Source organism: Anoplophora glabripennis, unplaced genomic scaffold (assembly GCF_000390285.2).
Source record: "Anoplophora glabripennis isolate ALB-LARVAE unplaced genomic scaffold, Agla_2.0 scaffold956, whole genome shotgun sequence".
In the NCBI taxonomy this organism is placed as follows: domain Eukaryota; kingdom Metazoa; phylum Arthropoda; class Insecta; order Coleoptera; family Cerambycidae; genus Anoplophora; species Anoplophora glabripennis.
In genome coordinates this window covers 60310-84494 of record NW_019417043.1, presented here as the reverse complement: position 1 = coordinate 84494, position 24185 = coordinate 60310, and the positions used below count along the sequence as shown (strand labels likewise).

The window sequence follows — 24185 nt, the reverse complement described above, 5'->3', positions numbered from 1 at the left end:
TATCATAAGCCCCTTTACCATTTCCACGTATAAAAGTCCAGGTAACAATTTTCTTTTTTGTTTTCCTCTAAATGAGTTATTTTGATCGGTCTATATGTCCATCTCCTTCAGAATGAGACCACCCGAAGCAAATTTGAAGTTGCAGAAATACAACATTGCGTGTGGATGTTCCTATAAAGTGATGTTTAATTGTTAAAAAAACTTAAAACCTCCGCCACATTGTTTTAAATATTATTAACGGACACTAGTTAAATATAAGTTCTACGTCACGTAGTTTTTTTATCTTTAATTTACAAACATGTTGCTATGTTAAATGGAATTAAATATTTGATTAATGTCGCCTTTGCTTTAGTTAAAATATAGTTACTCCAATGCATACAGATTATGTGTCGGAAAATTTAATTTTCATATATTAGCAGTGCAATTCTGTTTATGTTCAGTGGTTTAACTCGTTGATCAAATAATAATTACGAGTACATACTAATGAAATATAAATATTCTCTTTATTAGAAAATTAATTCACAAATAGTGTACATAAATTGGCTAATAATTGGTTACGCTTTTTATCCAGTTTCTGTAGTTGGCGACTTTCGTATAGACACCAGGGTAGTGTGGTCTCGCGCAGCCGAAGCCCCATGAAACGACTCCCATCAGCTTTCCATTAGCCCTTAGAGGTCCCCCAGAGTCCCCCTGAAATGCATATGTATTCACATAACATTCTTACCATTTTTTTAGCTACTACTAGGAAATATGATGATAACAAAGAAATACATAAAAAACAACTCAATGTTACATTTCGGAGTTATAAACCAAACATCGTCGTTTTTTAATGAAGCATCCAGTATATCTGTCGCTTTATTGGAATCCTCTCTTTTCTCTGACTACAACGATATAGAGAGTGGTACAACTTATAAGGTCAAACCAATAATCACAAGATTACTTGATCGAAAATAGTGGGGCTTTCATTATGTCGTTTTTAATTTCAACGTCCACATTGACCCAGCCTCTGTTGCTTAAACTTTCCTGATTATTTTTTTAAAACTTAATAAAACCTCTTTGGATATGTTTCTGTATAACGCCTAGTTTCTAAACTAGCATTCGAGTCACGTTTTCCCATAAGTTAAGACAGAACGTATGTGTTCCATATTTTTTAGGAGTTGAACCTCGAATGCTTCTAAAGAGGTTGGGTGTTGAGCTAAGTTAACAAACTGAATTTTGAACAGGACTTTTTAAAAATTGTAAATTATTTGTGATAATTTTAGTACTGATTACGAATTAAGTGCCGAGTAGTGTTACCCCCACTCCGCCGCCCGCTACAGTTAGCTCGCGCGCGCTCGAATGCTTCGGTTTGACGCACAATTAAAAATGCAGAAGTGGCTAAAATGAACCACTGTATTTTTTTACTGAAAATATAAGTCTTCAACTTCAGTCTTTGTAAGAATGGACGCTGTAGCACTTAAATAACGGCCTGTGGAATTTAAAAAAAAATTATCTCGGCTCCAGAAGGTTGCAGAGCAACGTCTTTTTTTTTAATTTGCGTAAAAATGCCAGCAATCGATTCCTGTAATAGACATCGAGAAATTAAAATCGAAAAAGATGTTCAAGAGAAACGCGAGCAAAAAATGTTTACTTTTTCAAAGTCATCTTTGGACACTTGAAATGAATAAAATCTTTACCACTCTTTGTTACCATGAAAATACAACTCTAAAGGAAAAAATATGAGTCCTGACTCGTTTCTCTACGACTATTCGTCGAGCAAGAAGAGCCGATTTTCGAGATAACCTTTTTTTCTAAACTAAATTTTTAATATTTTTTAATTAAAAAAGGTACTTTTTTGCTTGCCGAGGGCTACATTTACAGCAAGTAACAAGTTTCAAAAACTGCATTTGCAGAAGTTACAGCAAAAACAAAAAAAGTCGATTTTTGACGGTTTTTTCAATATATCTCGAAAAGTAATATGTATAGCAATCAATATATTTAAAAATACGAATCGATAGGTTTTTTTTGTAGCTACAACTTTCTCGTTTAACTTTTTCGATTGGAGTTCAAGTTTTTTTTATTAACGAAAAACCGTTTTTTGACTTTTATGAATTTTTTAGGTTAACTTCGCCGTTTATGCGCCACAGGAAAAAACACTATTTTTCTTAGAATTTTTTTTTCTATATCACCATATTTTTCGTTTCCAGGTGGTATTTTTTGTAAATTTAACATAAGACCGTGACAGATTGATTGAACTATATACAAAGCTCCCAATCTGGGGCTCATATTTCCGGACAACGAAACACCAACGTTATTGAAAATTGACAATAACAAGCGGATATCTGTAGTACTGACTATTGCCTCTAAGTTCGTAATTTTAAATTTGGGTCGTACGTTACACACCCTGGCCAGATATATGCCCATGGTTATATAACTCCAATTGGCCAAAGTCGACGTTCGATCGTCTGTATAATAGGAACGTTTCAAAATCTGACGGCACGATGTCGGCTCTCGGAAACTTGGCGCTTGCAAAAGTTTGTATAGTGATGAACAAATCTTAAGTGGATTAGGTTGTAGAGATTTAATAACCTCAGTTGAACTTGTTTTTTCATTGTGAACATTCAAAATCTTTTATCTACATCAGCCTATAGATTTAAGAGTTCGTAGAAGCGGTAAGACTATGAAAAAATAACTTAATAAAAAAATCGACTGTTCAAAGTTTACCTGACAAGCATCTTTTCCTCCAGTTTGAATGAATCCAGCGCAGATCATGTTGTTGGAAATATCCCCGAATTTAGCGTATGCATTTTGGCAGTCACTGGGTGAAACGATGGGTAGTTCGACCTGTTTCAAATCTGAGGGTATAAAGCCGTTTTCCTAAAAAATATAATTTGTTGTCAAGTGATAATAATTCGAATACATATTGTGTTTATTCAAAAGTCAGTTATTACTATATCGTCAAAATGTTAAGATGCGTTCTTTAATTTAGTTTCAACGCTTTTCATTGTGCTTTTCTTACGTTTGTTTTTTGTTTATTCTCCTAGTTATTCAGCTACTGTCTAATGTAGTATTTCAACAATCGTTGAGAAACTCTCTCAAATAAATCACTCTCTTCACATGTATTTTCGATGATACATGTTGCCTCATTTTTTCTGCGTGTTACTTCATACCATTTATTCAAATAGAACATTTGGTGTAGTTTGATTTTGAAATTTCATTATTCTGTGGTATCTATTACTTTTTTTAAACAAAAAAAAAATATATCTTCATTATGTTTAGTCTGGAGGTAGGTATTTGATATTCACCACGATGTTGCAATCGTCATTTTAATAGACTAATATTTGTTTATCTATTAAAAACAATTGGAACCCTTTTATGAGTCAGTAACAGAAATATGTATTGTATTAAATTCTACGTACATATCGCTCACTTCGCATTTGTTGACTTTTGATTTATTTTGAATTAATTATGTTATATCTTATCAAGACTGCACTTCATTATTTAGAAGTGGTGATGGTATCTGGACCCTTTTTTTATTTATGTGAACAAATAACATGTCTCGTTATATTTTTGGATATCATCTAGGTTTTCTAATTAATTTAATCGAAAAACTTATTTCTTTTTAACTTTAATATTATTAACAATTAACTATAAAAAACTTTTCACTTAATTTTCTTCAACCTCTGGCTATAATTTTGCAATTCTGTCTGCAGAAACGTCTAGGGTCTGTTCAGAAGATAATCGAACTTAATCGAATTAAGTGCTATTGGAGATATTTAATGATATGCGGTTGGCAACATTGCGTTGCGTATTAAGTGTTAGTGATGATTTTTGAAACATGCAATTTTCTAGAATAACGTTTTAACCCAACAACACGAATATACTTTCCCAAAGTTTTGGTGCCCTGAAATCGAATCCGAGGTTCAAATTTTTTAATTGGCTCTGGTTTTCGAGATATCCTAACCTAAAAGTGCCAAAATCGCACATAACCATAAGCCTTACGGGTTTATGGGTTTCTGGTTTTTGGGCTTAAGGTTTATGAGTTCCGGATTGAGCGAATTAGCCTTGTAACGAAATTTTTATTAATTTTATTCACATTTTACTGCTATATGGGGTGTTTTCTTTTTATTTTTGCTGTAAATTTAGATATTCACGATACGATCTGGTTGTTTTCGAATTATCTTTTGTGTAAATTTATTTAGTAAATTCTTGTTAACAATTTCGATATGTACGTATTTTTTTAAATATTTGAAAGATTTTGAATTAATTATTGCACAGATTCTCAAATACTGTAGAGTTTTTTTCTCTCGTTAGTATAAATTCAGTTAACTTTTCACTATCCTTAATTTAGATTTCATCGTACTAATTATAACAATAGTATTAAAATAATTAACTTTAACTTTAATTGTAAATATTAAATTTAAGGAATTTTATATTACATTTTCTCATACTCACCGACAACCAGACTGAGTATTCTCTAACACTCAGCCGTTGTAAATATCCTACTTGCTTATATTTTTATTCTCTGTTTTTCAAAATTGCAACAAATCCACGGATCTTCTGACTAAGACAACATATTATTGGATCCAGGGCTTCTAACCATCACCATCTTTGGGAGGAGGTTGTCATGGAGTCTGTCACTCGATAACCAACTGGCCATCTCCATCTGACAGATGAACATAACGTCAACACCCCCTTAGATTCCGGACAAACTAACCAGAGTGAGACCCATCCAATCTACCCAAATCTTGTCAGAAGTGATCACCACACCATTATTGTTGCTTTTTAAACTTATGGTCAAGTAGAGATATCGAATCGAAAGTCAATCTGTTGTGTCATCTGTTGTCGGATATTTTAAAATTAAACCTGATTGTAATTTGATAAAAATTGCTATTATATGGAAAATTTAACAATTCACTAACTTTACATTGTATTAAATCGATTTTAAGAATATTTTGTTTAAATCTTGTTCCTTCCTCATAGTTTAAGAATATACAAGGTGTAACTGAAATAAGTATTCAAAATTTCTGAGCTTGTAAAACAAGTCGAAAAATGACGAAAACTTTAGTACAATTTTTGTCACTGGCGGCTCCTAAGGGAGCTACGCTCTCCTAAAGGGGTAACCTCGGAAACAGTTTTTAATGAGTAACATCCAAACGGCTCGACATTAAGTCACGAAATTTTGGTGAGATATTAACCTTGATGTGCTTAATAAGTTTCCTAAAATACATTTCAAAATTTGCTACAGGGGCGTGAGAAAATGCAGGACCCAGTGACAAATTTAATCATATCTTTTTTGTAGTCAATTTTTTCTAGTTCCTGACTCGAAAACATTGGAATTTGAAGTACTTAACATAAAAAAGGTCCTCTTGTTAAATTTCACTAGGATGTGCCGTTTTCCAGTAAAATCGATTTCAATCATTCCCAACGTGCTCCAAATTCAACTTTCATTACATAGCAAAATAAATTAATTGCAGTGTGCCATGGGGAAAACAACTAGTCTGACAGTTAACAGAAATGTCAAGTATTTTTAGTTTCAAATTTGTGTCATTTGAGTATTCGCAGTGCCGTTTTATAGTAAATAAAAATATCAAATAATTTAAAAATGCAACAGTATACATTTTCTGAGTATGTAGATATGCTTTTGACGTTTTGTGAATGTCATGGAAGCGCAAGAGCAGCCGCACAACGATACGGTGAAAAGTTCCCCAACAGAAATGTGCCCAATTACAAAACATTTCTTTGCACAGAAAGGCGTTTGCGAGAACGGGGTACGTTAAAAAGGAACAATTTTGAGAGAGGCAGGCGTAGAATAATTAGAAATGTCCTGAATGAGGAAAATATTTTAAATTTAGTTGAAGCTAACGCCACTCTTAGTACAAGACGACTATCAGTTCAAAATAACATGTCTCATATGACAGTATGGAGGATGAGAGAACAACAATTGTATCCCTATCATTATAGACAGGCCCAAGACATTTTACCACATGACAGGCCCATGCGCAGATAGTTTTGTCAGTTGGTTTTAGACAGGCAAGCCGAAGATCCGATGTTTCTATCGAATATTATTTTTACCGATGAAGCTACCTTTACCAGAAGCGGTGTTTTTAATATGCGCAATGAACATATGTGGGCCGAAGAAAATCCTAATGCTCGGAAGGTAACCCATTATCAGCATTCATTTAAAATAAATGTTTGGGCTGCCACATTAGGAAATAATCTATTTGGATATCACATCATGCCTGGAAATTTAACCGGAGCAATGTACCATCAATTTTTGTCTACTAGATTGTATGAATTTTTAGAGGATATTCCTTTGGTAAGACGAGGTTCCTTATGGTACATGCATGACGGCGCCCCTCCTCACTTCAACCGTCAATGTCGACAGTGGTTAAACGAGCACTTCCCAAATCGCTGGATTGGCCGAGGAAATGATGCTGCCATAAATTGGCCTCCACGGTCACCAGACCTCAACCCAATGGATTTTAACGTGTGGGGTCAAATGAAACAAAAAGTGTATTTCCAAGCTGTTGACAATGAGGAACAGTTGCGTCAGCGTATAGAAAATGCATTTAATGAACTCAATGTGGAGCACAAACTATACCGGAACCTATTTTCTTTGGAAAACAGGTTACGTGCGTGCATTAGGGCAAACGGCGGACATTTTGAAAGTTGAATCTAGTCTGTCTTCTTGACTAGGGCACATTTTCTGCTAAAGAAATTAAGATATTTGGTTAATTTGTTAAACTAAACTAAATGGTTTAAATCTGTTAAAATGTTACGTAAAAGTTTCAGCCGCTTACAATAGTTTAATAAATAATCTCATATGTATCTATTTTTTAGCTTTTATTTATATCACCATATTTTTATTTGTTACTATTAAGAGTGTTAAAAATATTTGACATTTCTGTTAACTGTCAGACTAGTTGTTTTCCCCATGGCACACTGCAATTAATTTATTTTGCTATGTAATGAAAGTTGAATTTGGAGCACGTTGGGAATGATTGAAATCGATTTTACTGGAAAACGGCACATCCTAGTGAAATTTAACAAGAGGACCTTTTTTATGTTAAATACTTCAAATTTCAATATTTTCGAGTCAGGAACTAGAAAAAATTGACTACAAAAAAGATATGATTAAATTTGTCCCTGGGTCCTGCATTTTCTCACGCCCCTGTAGCAAATTTTGAAATGTATTTTATGAGACTTATTAAGCACGTCAAGGTTAATATCTCACCAAAATTTCGTGACTTAATGTCGAGCCGTTTGGATGTTACGCATTAAAAACTGTTTCCGAGGTTACCCCTTTAGGAGAGCGTAGCTCCCTTAGGAGCCGCCACTGGCAAAATTTGTACTAAAGTTTTCGTCATTTTTCGACTTGTTTTACAAGCTCAGAAATTTTGAATACTTATTTCAGTTACACCTTGTATACACATTCATAACTTTGTACTACACCCCACGAGCTTGTGATCTCACTGCACCCTACTGTAGCTTAGCTGGATGCATCTTTTTAAGTGTACTTGGGTTTTGTAACCAATTATCCCAAGGAGTTATAGTCCATGTGGACAAATAATAAATAACGTTACAGCCTCTTCGCCTGTAAATGTATTTCCAAATTGATATAATGCGTAAAATATCGGCCATATATCGAGTTTTTGACATTTTTAAAGTTTGTTGCAAAATTTGACGTGATAGAGTATTTTGAAATTCAGATTCAACTCCTACTAACACTAACTACTCCCAAAAACACGCAAGACCCCTACTTCCGAGTGCCGGTGAATTTAGGTTTGTGGTGCAACACAGTCAGTATATTCAAAAATTGAGAAATAAGTCAAACTACTAAATTTTAACATGCGATTTTTCAAAGACGAAAAATGATGTCGGGATAAATCCAAGCGCGTTTTAAAGAGTAAGTAGTACTTTAAGACCCCATTAATGGTTTTAGCAGAAATTTACCTATCCATGTAATATAACCTCAAATATGTCAAAATATCACGATTTTGGCACTTTTAGGAGAGAATATCTTGAAAATCAGAGCCAATTGAGAAATGTGGACCTCGGATTCGAATTTAGCGTATCAAAATCCTTCGAAAAATTACATTCTGGTTTCTGGGTTATAGTGTCAGCCATTTTTTCTTATTTCCGAAATTATAATCTGTGCTGAAAGGCTCAGATTTTAGACATCATAGCAGTTTGATTTTAGACTTTAAAGTACATTTCAAATGGAGCTATCCAGGACTGCCTTGCGAAATGGAAACACCGATATTGTATAAAGTTAATAACAAAGTTTAAAAAATAAATATCGGTTATTTTCTGAAGAGACGTCGTATAGGTATTCAATTATACTTTCTAAATACGCTGCTGCGTCGAAACAAAAGACATCAGAGAACTTTTAATAGCTCCACACTCGGTAGGTTTCTGTTTAGTTATATCAATGGAAGTAGTTGTAGGAGTGCCCAGTGTAACGTAGAATTGTTATTTTAATTGTGTTTTACTTACCGCTTCGTAACCCCATCCTGAAACAAGAGCTCGCGAACCCACCGCAAGGCCCTCTCCAGCCTCTGGCAACGCTACCGGTAGGATTTTGTCCGAAAATACCAAAGGACTGCAGAGCTAAAAAACATTATATTTTTTGTTAAATAATGCTCATTAAACGTAATTTGTTTTGATTTCTTTTGGTAAAAATACACTACTGGAAAAAATTAAGGAACAAAAAATTTTCATGAACATTTTAGTGATTTTCGAGGGGGTGTATCTCAGAGAAAAATGGTCGTATGGTGATAATAAAAAGAGAATTTTGAAGCTTTGTCTCTTGTATCAACATCTTTACACAAAAAAAATTTTTACGTACGGTTATCGAACAATTAAAAGAAATAGGTACGTAGAGAAAAAAAATTCCAAAAAAATAATTTTCTTTTAGGACTGTCCAGGGATTCTGGACAGTTTTTTCAGACTCAATCAATACAAAAGTCAGTAAGCTCATATTCAGCTTCAATTTGATTTTTGAAAGATCTCCGTGCGAGTATGGATTGGCCAGATATCGATGGTTGAGTGAAAAATAACACTTTTGTCCTTAATCCTCGATATCACTGCAAGAAATTATTGCACAGTAAATCCAAGGGCAGTTTTGAGAGTATGAATAAATTCTCTTCATGGACCTGTAATGGTTTTCGAAGAAAAATGTTTTTTCATTCTTGACATTAATTTGAAAAAACTACAAAACATGGCTTCATATAGTTTGTTAGAAAATAATAATAATAATATAATAAATGATTTTATTTGCAATTGCATATAATAATTGAACACAAGATTATAAACAAAAAAAAAAATACAAGTAATACAAATTGCAAAATGGCAGAGTTCATGTTAAACCTGCTCTTCCACTCGACCAAATAATATTTATAATATAAAACTAACAAGTAGAAATAAATTAAGACAAACATATTTAAGATAAGTACAAAAAATTACAATTTAAAAAATAATTATAAAGACTGTAATACCCCTGGTACAAAAAATGTATATTATATATTATAGTACTAAGAAATATATATCGGATAACATATTTTGTTTAATCTTTCAAAGTAATGAGGGATTAAATTGTAAGTAATATTTGGTAATTTGATAAATGAAGCAGTTCTGAAATAAAAATGTTAAATGAGTTGGTATAGATAACGTATTCTTAAATCTTATATTCAAATTGTGAATGTATGTTCTGTAAGTAATTTTATCGTAGATATGGTGGAGGTCTGGAGTTTTGAAACATATAATTTTATGAAACAGGCCACAGCTATGTAGTAACTGTCTCTGTTCAATTTTCAACCAGCCAATTTCCTCAATTCTAGGTGAAATATGCTCACGCCTTTTAACATTACATATTAATCTTTCACACGAATTTTGTATTTTTTGTAAACGCATCTTGTCATATTTCCTTAAAAAGGGATTATAAACCACGTCACAATAAGCCAAATGGGACAATACCAATGCATCATACAAGGCAATTCTATTCTCTTTACTTTACTTTAAGTATTTCTCTATTTACAAATATTAATTTAGAATTACCAGAAGATCGTTTAATGATAGTTTGATGATATTTACTTGTCCGGTGAATTTTAACGGAGTATCATTGACAACTAATTATTGGTGAAGCCTAGATTTTTAGCAATTTCTGTTGATTGCAATTGATCACCGCATAGTTTAACATTGACACTATTTTTAAGTCGCGCTCTAGCAGAACGTGAGCCAAATAACATAAGTTTGGATTAAGAAGGATTAATAGAGAGGCAAAATTTGTTAGAAACATTTAAAAGGGAATTTAAGTCATCCGTAATTCTTTGATTAGCTAATTGTATGTCAGATTCTGCAAAAGAATAATACAACTGAGTCATGGTCAGCATAAAAGTGTGATTTACAATAAGATATAACATTTACAAATTGAGAAGTACAAATCGTAAAGAACAGAGGACCTAAAATGGATCCTGAGGCACACCATAGTTTACCATTTGATAACTAGAAAAGTGATTATTGTACACTAGGCCATGTGTTCTATTCTCAATCAAAGAAAATGGTTCATTGCCAAAGCCAATATAATGCGATACTGACAGAAGTAGGCGATGATTAATTCTATCAAATGCCTTGCTATAATCCAATAAAACCAGAGCAGCTGTAAAAATTTCTCTCAACATTAGCGTTTTCATAAATATTTGTAAATTAGCGGTAGGTTTTTTAAAGAACTTTAAAAAGTAATTTTTTGCGCTCTTTCAAATCGATGTTAAGGGTGAAAAAAATTTTTTTTTTCGAGAACTATGTCCTTGTAGAAAATTTATTCAAGTTTTCAAAACTGCCCTTGGATTTACGTGTAATAATTTCTTGCAGATATCGATGATTTCAAAAATCAAATTCAAGCTGAATGTATGAGCTAACTGACCCCTCTATTGATTCACAATCAGTTCGAACAAAATTTCCAGTGTTCGTTATTTTTTCTCGATCTATTTCCTTTGATTGTTTAATAACTGTAGCTCAAAAGAAATTTTTGTCTCAAGATCTGGAAACTAAATACTTAACGCTTCAAAATTTTTATTACATACCTCAATATTACCATTTTTCACTGAGACAGCCTTTCGAAAATCGATAAATATTCATGAAAATTATTTGTTCTTTGAATTTTTCCCCGTAGTGTACTTTTTTTTATAAATAACAAGCAACTACGAGGAAATGTCATTGAAAACATAATAGAGTGTTTGCCACCTTTTCAGAAATTAACAGCAAATTAAATAGTGTAATAAAAAACATAACCCGTATTTATATTATTATCTAATTGTCAATTTAAAAAAATACAAAACTAAAACGAATTTGGCTAACCGTTGGCGTTAATGCGCCATCTATTAAGGGGAATTAAGGGGAATAAAACTCTTCCTAGCTGCATTATAAACCACTTTGTAGTTACCATCTACAAGATTCCTCAAAAAAAAAGACGCAAACAATTTCTACAACCACTACGAGTATAATACACTTTAATAACTATTATTATTTAACCACATTCCCTCATATATGAGTATTATACATTACACTAACCTACCTTCAATATTGCAATATCATTGTCCAGAGTATCAAAATTATAATCTTCTTTGGCTATGATCTGACAGACTTTGACCTTCTTTCCTCCTGTGCTGACAAAGCTACTGCCGGCTCTTATGGAATATTGGGAAGCAACTCCACTAAAGATAACGATAATAAAATACATGGAAGAGACTATTCGTTAGAAATGAAAAATTAAATAAACTAAATGTTAAATTAATTGATAATCATAATGAATTAATTTTTTGTATGTATATTGCATTAGAGATGACTACAACAAAAAAAATTACAAAAATTAGAAGTATATGCAGCTTCAAAATTGTAGTAGATTTTGTTCAAGAATGTATTATCTATATCTTGCAAAAAAGAAAGAAAAACTGTCAAAATTAAATAATTATTGATTGAGTGACTGAGCCTCTCAAAAAATCTGAAATTTATGTAGGTTATTTCAAGTTTATATAATAGTTCAATAATTTTATCAATTTATATTCAAAAATTTAATTTAAATAATTAATAAATATTGTTTCTTTAATTGCTTATTATTGTACATTACATTTTCGGATAATTTTGTTGTTCTTATTTTTTTAGTACTGTTTACTTTGGAACGCACCTTATTCCGAGTCTGCTTTTTGTATTTCTTTGACTGCATTCTCATTTTCTTGCTGTGTTATTGCTTAGTAGATATACAGGTTCGAAAAGTCCCCATGGTTCATCGTGAGAGCGATAAAGAAAGTCATAGAAATCCGTGCGATAGAGAAGGATGGCTATAATGAAGGCGTCTCATAGTTTCATCCTTCCACAAATAAGATTCACTTCCACTTGTAATTCAGCGACCGGTGGTAATCTTTGTTTTCGTTGTTTGCCTTTTCTTTAATAGATGTCACTACTTATACAATTCCACTCCCGTATTCCGATATGTTAATACAATCCGTTAACAGAGGGCAGCACAATTTCTCTAAGGTGAGATTTTTTTTGGAATTGGGGAAATAGGGAATTTTACTTTATTTCTTGGGATTTTTAAGTCATTTTAAAAAGTATACTTAAGTAACAACTAAATGAACTTTAAATGCAGCTGAGCACTATACTCCATTTGAATAACTTCTCAGTAGGAGAAACAAGGTCACTAGATTTACAGACAGAGGTATCTACTAGCTACTGTAAAAAGTTTTCTTTGTTACGCTTTGTGCTGCCTTCTGTTAACGGATTGTATTAACATATCGGAATACCGAAGTTGGAATTGTATAAGTAATGACATCTATTACAGAAAAGGCAAACGACGAAAACAAAGATGACCACCGGTCGCTGAATTACAAGTGGAAGTGGATCTTATTTGTGGAAGGGCGAAACGGGCGGTAACTATGAGACGCCTTCATTATAGCCATCCTTCTCTATCGCACGGAATTCTATGACTTACTTTATCGCTCTCACGTAACGGCCGATGAACCATGGGGACTTTCCGAACCTGTATAGTCCAGCCGGTAGAGCATTCGAGGCGTTTGTATTTGAGGTAATATATTTTGTAGTACAGAAAAATCCCAAATATTATGCTAAATTCAGAGGAACAACGAACATACAAAACCCGTTTTTCGAAATATTTTTACCTGTAACATTGAAAGTAAGCCCTAAAATGAAAAAAGTAACAGTTGAATGCAGTCGTATTTAGTTAAAAATCAAGGGGTTACGACGATACCCTGGGCAATAAATAAATTGTTTATAGAGGAAAATATTGAAAAATGAAAATAGAATTGACATATTATGTTTTACTATTTTTCACAAAGTTTCATCAATATTTATAAATATTTACTTATTTTAAATATTGCCTCAAATATATATATGATTTTCTACTATTTTTCGCCCATGCAAAATTTACCTTTTTTGATTAGCAGTGTTATAACTTATAGAAAATCGCCAAATAAACAAAAAGTAAAGAATGACTTTTTTATTTAGGGCTTACTTTCATATGTTACAGGGAAAAATATTTCGAAAACAGGTCATTTTTCGTTCTTTTTTTGTTTGTTGTTCCCCTGAATTTAGCAGTGATTTTCTGGAATAAGCAAACCCGGATTCTTATTCTACATAATATTTGGGATTTTTCTGCATAACAAATGGAAAACACAAACGCCAAAGTCAACTTTTACTGCTCTATCACCTGTCATTACAGTCGACCAGTTTTTCAGTGACGTACAGAGTAGTGGAGTGGTTTTTTTAAAAACTGGTTGCAAGTTCTGAACGACCCTGTTCTCGCTTTTGTGTCATTAAAATGACACCATATAAATCATGCAAAGATTAATGTTTACCGATGTCATAAATAATAAAACTACACTGAAATATATGAGTGGTATAAATGTATTTACGACAATCGAAGCATATTCTAGAAACATGTAAGTTTATTACATAATTACTTATGTGTCTGAAAGTTTCTATATACTCTACAATATGTAATTTTCGACTGACTTGTTCGTCTTTTAATGCATGCACTCGTAAATACCACGTTGTCTTGTTAGAGCTCTCCTGTCTATGTTTATCAAAGAACGTACATGCTTCATGAAATATAATATACTACTGTACAAGTCGTATATGTAACTTGTAAGAGGATATGAACATAAATATGAAAACAAATAGTGAATCTGTATCTATGTATAAAACAGCTATGCTTAGGTATATAGGGTGTTCCAAAACTTACGCAAGATTTGAATTCGGTGTTGCCAACGAAAAAAGAAAGACAGCGTGACGGTTCAGGGTTATTAAAAATGGAGCGCTACACGAAAAAACAACGCGTTTTCATTGTTGGACAATATTTTTAAAATAATGAAGGTTTGCTAGAGTTCGTAAATTTCGAGCAATTTAGAATTAGTTTACTCATCCAAAAAATGTAGAAGTGTTTTTCTTACTAGTTCTTTACGTTCGTTCTATGGGGTGCTGAGGTTTGCCACCTCGCCAGGCGACTGCTTCACAACGAAACTCAAAATTTAGCACTTTTTCAGTTTTTTGACTATAACTCGAAAACTAAGCGTTTTTCAATCATATACAAAATAAAAGTTGACAAGAATATTGAACGACTATTCGCAATACGTGGTTGACGGTGGTTTTCTCCTGCACAAAGTTGTGTGGCCCGAAAAGAAGACATTTGGTCAAATTTGTGACAGCTACGTTGAATATTTCCAAAAAAATATACGGCAACTGTAGTAGTAGTCTTCGACGGCTACTACCATGCACAGAAATTAACTAAAATGGAGCGCATGAGAGGATCCAATACGCAGTCAGTTGATATCCAAGTTAATGACAAAATGGTGCCCACAGTCCCCCAGGAGAAGTTTCTGTCTAATACCTGCAAGAAAAGCAGATTCATTAGCATGTTTCTACAGAAATTTAGGGCAGCCCAAATTGACACGAAGCAAGCAAGTGAAGATGCAGAAAAAAACAGCCCAATACTTTGCTGCAGAGCACGAAACCGTTGTAGTGGTTGGTGAGGAAATAGACCTCCTGGTTATTGTGATTGGAACCCTGACGTTTCCCAATGTATATTTTTTGAAACCAGGAAAAGGAAAAAATCTTCCATCTATTTACCATTCTCCAAGTGCTGTCGATACATGCCTGGCAGAACATAAATACTAATGCAAACAATTAAAGGGTCAAAAGAATTTCCGAAATTTTTTCGTGATATTTAACAGACTGAAAAATTGTCGTATCGGGAATTAAAAAAAAGCATTTTGAAGTCCTAAGATTCTATTTTTTAGATCTTTTGGTCGAAATTTTTTAGGAGCTACGGTTATCATGCAATTCTAGGAAATAGCACGAGAAAAAAATTTTGCAATTTTTTTTTCTTCAGAGTCCACGGACTTGGAATTTTTTTTCAGTTAAGCCATTGCATGGACCAGATAGCTTGTTTATTCAGCTTCAATTTCATTTTTTTTTTAATTTCGATACAACCATTTTTCATCGAAATCTCGGACTTTTAATGGAAAAGGATTCTTTTGTCTTCAATCATCGATATGCCGGCGCCAAATGGTCGTACAGACAATTTAAGGGCATTTTCGAAAACTGGAATAAATTTCCTATAACAAGTTGCCGCAACTTTTCGGAAAAAATGTTTTTTTTTCATCTTTTACACGAATTTTAAAAAACAGGAAAAAAGTGTAATTTATGGTTTTTTAGAAAATTGACGGCTAAATTAGAAATATTCACGAAATGACTGACGTTATGAATGACTTTTATAGTTCGATATATTTTATTTATTTTATTTTTATTTTATTTTTGGCCAGGCAAAGATACAAATTTGTACATATGGCAAGTCAAGTATACTAAAAAGAAAAGAACAGAACAACATACATCGATAGTGACAATAAAAAGCCACAGTTAGCATCATTTACCACTTATAAAATCCTCCACACTATAAAAACCTCCAACTGACAAAAATTCTTTAGTTTTGTTTTTAAATTTTCTATAATCAAGTATACATCTAATTTCTTTAGGAAGAGCATTGTATAAAATTACACAATTATAATATGAAGATTTTTTAAAAGCACTTGTGTGGTGAGAAGGAATACTCAACAGCTCACCATGTCTGGTCATATAGTTGTGAAAATATGTCCGTTTATTAAAAANAAACGGGCGGTAACTATGAGACGCCTTCATTATAGCCATCCTTCTCTATCGCACGGATTTCTATGACTTACTTTATCGCTCTCACGTAACGACCGATGAACCCTGGGGACTTTCCGAACCTGTATAGTCCAGCCGGTAGAGCATTCGAGGCGTTTGTATTTGAGGTAATATATTTTGTAGTACAGAAAAATCCCAAATATTATGCTAAATTCAGAGGAACAACAAACATACAAAAAGAACGAAATATTACCCGTTTTTCGAAATATTTTTACCTGTAACATTGAAAGTAAGCCCTAAAATGAAAAAAGTCACAGTTGAATGCTGTCGTATTTGGTTAAAAAGCAAGGGGTTACGACGATTCCCTGGGCAATAAATAAATTGTTTATAGAGGAAAATATTGAGAAATTAAAATAGAATTGACATATGTTTTACTATTTTTCACAAAGTTTCATCAATATTTATAAATATTTACTTATTTTAAAAATTGCCTCAAATGTACATATGATTTTCTACTATTTTTCGCCCATGCAAAATTTACCTTTTTTGATTAGCAGTGTTATAACTTATAAAAAATCGCCAAATAAACAAAAAGTAAAGAATGACTTTTAAATATTTCGAAAACAGGTCATTTTTCGTTCTTTTTGTATGTTTGTTGTTCCCCTGAATTTAGCAGTGATTTTCTGGAATAAGCAAACCCGGATTCTTATTCTACATAATATTTGTTATTTTTCTGTATAACAAATGGAAAACATAAACGCCAAAGTCTACTTTTTCTGCTCTATCACCTGCCATTACAGTCGACCAGTTTTTCAGTGACGTACAGAGTAGTGGAGTGTTTTTTTTAAAAACTGGTTGTAAGTTCTGAACGACCCTGTTCTCGCTTTTGTGTCATTAAAATGACACCATATAAATCATGCAAAGATTAATGTTTACCGATGTCATAAATAATAAAACTACACTGAAATATATGAGTGGTATAAATGTATTTACGACAATCGAAGCATATTCTAGAAACATGTAAGTTTATTACATAATTACTTATGTGTCTGAATGTTTCTATATACTCTACAATATGTAATTTTCGACTGACTTGTTCGTCTTTTAATGCATGCACTCGTAAATACCACGTTGTCTTGTTAGAGCTCTCCTGTCTATGTTTATCAAAGAACGTACATGCTTCATGAAATATAATATACTACTGTACAAGTCGTATATGTAACTTGTAAGAGGATATGAACATAAATATGAAAACAAATAGTGAATCTGTATCTATGTATAAAACAGCTATGCTTAGGTATATAGGGTGTTCCAAAACTTACGCAAGATTTGAATTCGGTGTTGCCAACGAAAAAAGAAAGACAGCGTGACGGTTCAGGGTTATTAAAAATGGAGCGCTACACGAAAAAACAACGCGTTTTCATTGTTGGACAATATTTTTAAAATAATGAAGGTTTGCTAGAGTTCGTAAATTTCGAGCAATTTAGAATTAGTTTACTCATCCAAAAAATGTAGAAGTGTTTTTCTTACTAGTTCTTTACGTTCGTTCTATGGGGTGCTGAGGTTTGCCACCTCGCCAGGCGACTGCTTCACAACGAAACTCAAAATTTAGCACTTTTTCAGTTTTTTGACTATAACTCGAAAACTAAGCGTTTTTCAATCATATACAAAATAAAAGTTGACAAGAATATTGAACGACTATTCGCAATACGTGGTTGACGGTGGTTTTCTCCTGCACAAAGTTGTGTGGCCCGAAAAGAAGACATTTGGTCAAATTTGTGACAGCTACGTTGAATATTTCCAAAAAAATATACGGCAACTGTAGTAGTAGTCTTCGACGGCTACTACCATGCACAGAAATTAACTAAAATGGAGCGCATGAGAGGATCCAATACGCAGTCAGTTGATATCCAAGTTAATGACAAAATGGTGCCCACAGTCCCCCAGGAGAAGTTTCTGTCTAATACCTGCAAGAAAAGCAGATTCATTAGCATGTTTCTACAGAAATTTAGGGCAGCCCAAATTGACACGAAGCAAGCAAGTGAAGATGCAGAAAAAAACAGCCCAATACTTTGCTGCAGAGCACGAAACCGTTGTAGTGGTTGGTGAGGAAATAGACCTCCTGGTTATTGTGATTGGAACCCTGACGTTTCCCAATGTATATTTTTTGAAACCAGGAAAAGGCAAAAATCTTCCATCTATTTACCATTCTCCAAGTGCTGTCGATACATGCCTGGCAGAACATAAATACTAATGCAAACAATTAAAGGGTCAAAAGAATTTCCGAAATTTTTTCGTGATATTTAACAGACTGAAAAATTGTCGTATCGGGAATTAAAAAAAAGCATTTTGAAGTCCTAAGATTCTATTTTTTAGATCTTTTGGTCGAAATTTTTTAGGAGCTACGGTTATCATGCAATTCTAGGAAATAGCACGAGAAAAAAATTTTGCAATTTTTTTTTCTTCAGAGTCCACGGACTTGGAATTTTTTTTCAGTTAAGCCATTGCATGGACCAGATAGCTTGTTTATTCAGCTTCAATTTCATTTTTTTTTTAATTTCGATACAACCATTTTTCATCGAAATCTCGGACTTTTAATGGAAAAGGATTCTTTTGTCTTCAATCATCGATATGCCGGCGCCAAATGGTCGTACAGACAATTTAAGGGCATTTTCGAAAACTGGAATAAATTTCCTATAACAAGTTGCCGCAACTTTTCGGAAAAAATGTTTTTTTTTCATCTTTTACACGAATTTTAAAAAACAGGAAAAAAGTGTAATTTATGGTTTTTTAGAAAATTGACGGCTAAATTAGAAATATTCACGAAATGACTGACGTTATGAATGACTTTTATAGTTCGATATATTTTATTTATTTTATTTTTATTTTATTTTTGGCCAGGCAAAGATACAAATTTGTACATATGGCAAGTCAAGTATACTAAAAAGAAAAGAACAGAACAACATACATCGATAGTGACAATAAAAAGCCACAGTTAGCATCATTTACCACTTATAAAATCCTCCACACTATAAAAACCTCCAACTGACAAAAATTCTTTAGTTTTGCTTTTAAATTTTCTATAATCAAGTATACATCTAATTTCTATAGGAAGAGCATTGTATAAAATCACACAATTATAATATGAAGATTTTTAAAAGCACTTGTATGGTGAGAAGGAATACTCAACAGCTCACCATGTCTGGTCATATAGTTATGAAAATATGTCCGTTTATTAAAAAGACTTAGATTATTTTTTGTAAAAATTAGGCATCTTAAGATGTAAATTGAGGGTGTTGTGAGAATTTGCTTATCCTTAAACACACTCCTACAACTCTCATTCACCTTCAAGTTGAAAAGTAGTCTAATAATTCTTTTTTGACATATGAAAACTCTTTCCCATTCACTACCTCTACCCCAAGCGAGAATGTTGAACGCTATGTGACTGTATACCATGGAATAATAAACATTTACTAAGCCCGCCTGATCAAGAGTATGCTTTAACTGCAGTATTGCAAAGAATGCTTTATTTGACTGACCACAAACATGGTCAACATGCTTATGCCAGGAGAGCCTAGAATCAAGGATGGTGCCAAGAAGTTTTACCGAATCTGACATGGTACCTTCATCGGACATGAGGTTTGCAAGTAGAAGCCTTTGAAGATGAAAATTAATGTATACCGTCTTTTTGGTGTTTAGTATTAATTTATTTCTATGGCACCATACACTCAATGAATCTACCACATTACATATAATTGTTCGGACTTCCTCAGGTGTATTTGCTGATACAGTAATCGTTGTGTCGTCAGCAAGCTTTGTTACATGACCATGCTCAATGTATGATGGCAAATCATTGACATAGAGTATGAACAGCAATGGATCTAGTACGGAACCCTGAGGCACTCCAAGTGCAACCGCATATAGATCCGATTTTTCCTCGTTTATATTGACTACCAGAGACCTATTTTCCATGTATGAAGTCAGCCATGCAAGCATGCTACCTCTTATGCCCAGACTGTATAATTACCCTGCGACGTTTCATCTCGATTTAGCGAACCGTTAAACTTTGAAAAAAATTTAAAGGGTCACGTTTTGAGCTTAAACAATTCATAATAATGATTAAAATGCAAAAAAAAAATATTTTTTTGAGGTTTTCTCACATTTTTACCGCAAATAACGTTTAAATTGATGAAAACAAAAAAAAATTCGAAAAATTTTTGAAATTTTTATTTTGTTTTTTTTTTTAACATTCCAGACATTGAAGAAAACAAAATCCAATTACTTCCAGCACGATTCGACTTTTTCGTCCTATGCTTCTGTTCATCAACTTTTAATTAAATTAAAATTAAAGTTGTTGACCCAAACCAGATTTGGACCCCGATTTATACCGTTTTTTTGAGACAAATTTCTCATATATGAGCCAGCAATCGTGTGTAAGTAAATATCCATTTAAAGTGCAACGGTCTGAAACGGCGGAGTACGATTTTAACACGGTCTATAGAAATGCCCGTCTCATATTATATGGGACACATGGTCTGTGTGTAGCTTGCGTTGCTGGAGATATATTGTCATCAACAAGTGTCGTTTTGTATTTTGTTTTTTTATTTATTTTTAAGAATATGGTAGTCTTATATCTTTTGAAAGTAGAGATAAGTACGTGCCATTACTTCACCCACAAATAAAATGCCAAAAGAAAAGAACCATTACCCTAAGAAAACTGAGAAGAAGATTTGCTCTTCAAAAAAAAAAGATAAGTCAAAAAAGAGAAGTCAAACTTTTTTGTCTGTGAAAATCGTAATGACAAAAATGGACAGACTGTTGGACTATGTGGGGACCCCTGCTTCAAGAAATACCATGAAGGCTAACTCTACTTTCCTTCTAAAATATTATCTTTTCATTTTTCTTTTTTTTTACATAGAAATTCTAAGTGGCCATTCCTTATTTATGTAATGCATTGGAAATATATTGTTTAGTTTTTTTTACTTTGTTTAGCTCTAAAAGTGCTGAAAACAAATACTTCACTAAAAATTGTTGCACTCTTTTAGGTCTCATATGTGAGCCACTGGTCCATTTAGCAATTGATTCCATTATAGACCAGTGTCACATATGTGAGCCGGATCAAAATATCCCAAAGGAACCCCATATTAATATTTTATACATATACAGATCGATAAAAACTTCAATTTTAGTTACATTCATGTAAAAATTTATGCTTGGTCTCTGAGGTTGAAATTCAAATATTCCCTTGGTAGCCAACGTGTTAATCATGATTATGAAGTGTTTAAGCTCAAAAAGCGTAACCCTTTCATTTTTTTGAAAAGTTTGAAACAACGAAACGGTTCGCTAGATCGAGATGAAACTTCACAGGATTCTTCTGGGTATATTGAACTGTAAAAGTCATGCTTAACATTAGTCATTTCGTGAATATTTCTAATTTAGCCGTCATTTTTCTAAAAAACCATTATCCCTGTTTTTCCTGTTTTTTAAAATTCTTGTAAATGATGAAAAAAATAAAAAATCCGAAAAGTTGCGGCAGCATTTTATAGGAAATTTATTCCAGTTTTCGAAACTGCCCTTCAATTTTCTGTACGACCATTTGTCACCGAGATATCGATGACTAAAGACAAAAGGATCCTTTTCCATTAAAAGTCCGATATTTCGATGAAAAATTGTTGTATCGTAATAAAAAAAAATGAAATTGAAGCTGAATAAACAAGCTATCTGGTACATGCAATGGCTCAACTGGAAAAAAAAATTTCCAAGTCCGTGGACTCAGAAGAAAAAAAATTGTTTGTCGTGCTATTTCCTAGAATTGAATGATAACCAAATATGTTACCTTTTATCAAAACATTCTATCTTCCCCTTGAATTAAGAGTAGTACGATTTTGTTTGAACTAGCAGGCCCGTTGACCATATATGGACCTCACTCACGTTTGATAATTCCTTAAATGTAACCTGGACATACCAAGTATCTTAAAATAAATTAATAGTAGGGCACCAGCGCGCAGTTAGAATAACGTTTTCAACTTTTTTTTATCACGATCTACTAAATCATAGTTATAATCAAAAAACGCTTAGTTTTCCTTGTGAAACCAACGCCTGGTAAGGTGGCAAACATCAGATTCGGATTCAGCACCCCAAAAAACATATAGAACTGGTGAGAAAAAAACTTCTACATTTTTTTCCTGAAAAAAACCTTTGCTTACTGGATTAAATAAAAATACATAAACATTATTTAGCCAAATAAACGACTCGATTGTTAGTTCCTCTGATAATCAGATGTTATTAAAAATGTTTTTTGGACTTGTGTTCGATTAAATAAAAAATGAAAAGCACTTTTTGCTTTTTAGGTATATGATTTGATTTTTTTCACCAACTCTTTGATAAACATATCAAACAAAATTTGTCTTTACTTACTTTTCAACACAGTGAGCTGCTGTTAAAATATATAACGTATGGAAGATTGATCCTCCACAGATGTGACTATTCGATTTCTTAACAGAGACTTGGTAGGGATAGTCCAGAATACTTGCATTTTTTCCTCCAACTATTCTATGGTCAGGAATAGGGATTGTTGCTAGAACATGATGTATAATATATATTTGTAACAGGTAGAAACTGAATTAAGATTTTTTAATTATAAAATCTAATAGAAGTTAAGTTAATATACAACAAGTAATGACATACTGGATAGATGGTGACAAAATAGTAAGGATAATTTGGGTGACAGCGGGATGAAATGTGAGAGTGTATAATGATATGAAATTTATAATGAAATCTCAGTCTGAAGGAATAAAAAGTGTCCACAAAATAATGTAATGTAGTTAAAAAAAGAATAAAATGGTATTAAAAAGGGTAAATTAAAAATGTATAAATTAAAAAATAATCTGATTGGTTGAGATTGAAAACGATATATTAAGAAACATTGTAATTAGATATAAGAGTGCGGTGAGAAAGAAAAAGAAACGTGGTGATCAAGGAGACAGGAATAAATAATAATTGGAGAATATAGAAGTTAAAAAGAGGAATTAGAAGATATAAAAATTATAGCAATTAAAATGAGTTTAAAAGTGAAATAAAATATATGGAGAAGAGTATTTAAGAAAAATAATCAAGCATAAAGTTATTGCGGGACATTTAAAAAACAATAAAGAAAGGAGAGAACAGTGAGAGTTAGGAAACAGGAAAGAAAAAGTTGTTTGGCAGAAAGAAAATTAGGGTGAAGTCTAAATTAACATAACTAAATATAGTCATAGTACTGTCAGGTTAGTAAAACATCATTTTGAATTGTCGTAGCCATTCAAAAAAAGGAGCCAGGGAGGTAATTCAGACAGTGGCAGTCAACGGAGTGGAATAGGACATAGAAAGAGAACAAGTCAAAATAGAAGAGAGTTTGAGTGAAAAAAAGGAAGGAGAAGAGGCAGCAGAAAGATTACAGGAAGGACATTATTATTGAGGAAACCATAGACAAAAGGACAACAAAAGTGTAGATATAGGTAACAAGACACTATAAGTTTATAGAATAAGTAAGAAATTAAAAATAATTTAGCTCAGGTTAGATAGGGAATTAGGAAGGATTTTATAAATTTATAACCTGTTATTTCAATATATGAATTTCAATCTCAATTAAAACAATATTCTTTTATTTTTTTTAACAAAAGTAAAGAAACAAAATTAATTACATATTAAATATTTTCTTCATAATTAATTTAAAAATCCTTTAGAACCGACTACTGAGATATCAACATGCTCTATTAAAATTTTTATTCTATAATTTGCAGAAAGTTCACTAGTAGTCGAGTTGTCATTAAAATTATTAAATTTTTTAAAATATAACAGAATTTAGTTTGAGAATAATTTAAAANATTTTTTTTAAGAATACTATAGGAAAATTCAAAATTTAAATATTTTAAATACATTTCACATGTTAAACAAATCTTTATAATACTATAAATTGGCGCTCAAAATTATTTATTAAATAAACTACACAAAACAAACAAAGGTAAATTATAGTAAATCAAACACAAAAA

General features: G+C 32.4%; 1 protein-coding gene across 1 annotated transcript in view; it reads right to left on the bottom strand.

The window, feature by feature from the left end:
• Positions 1 to 478: 478 nt before the first annotated feature.
• LOC108912352 (trypsin beta) overlaps positions 479 to 24185 on the bottom strand; it is a 30932-nt gene continuing 7225 nt past the window's right edge. The window contains exons 2-6 of the mRNA XM_018717560.1: positions 22573 to 22732; positions 11555 to 11693; positions 8479 to 8592; positions 2704 to 2856; positions 479 to 690 (exon numbers count right to left, since the gene is read on the bottom strand). Of these exons, the coding sequence (XP_018573076.1) occupies positions 544 to 690; positions 2704 to 2856; positions 8479 to 8592; positions 11555 to 11693; positions 22573 to 22732 (713 nt within the window). The 3' untranslated portion in view covers positions 479 to 543. The remainder of the gene's footprint in view (positions 691 to 2703; positions 2857 to 8478; positions 8593 to 11554; positions 11694 to 22572; positions 22733 to 24185) is intronic.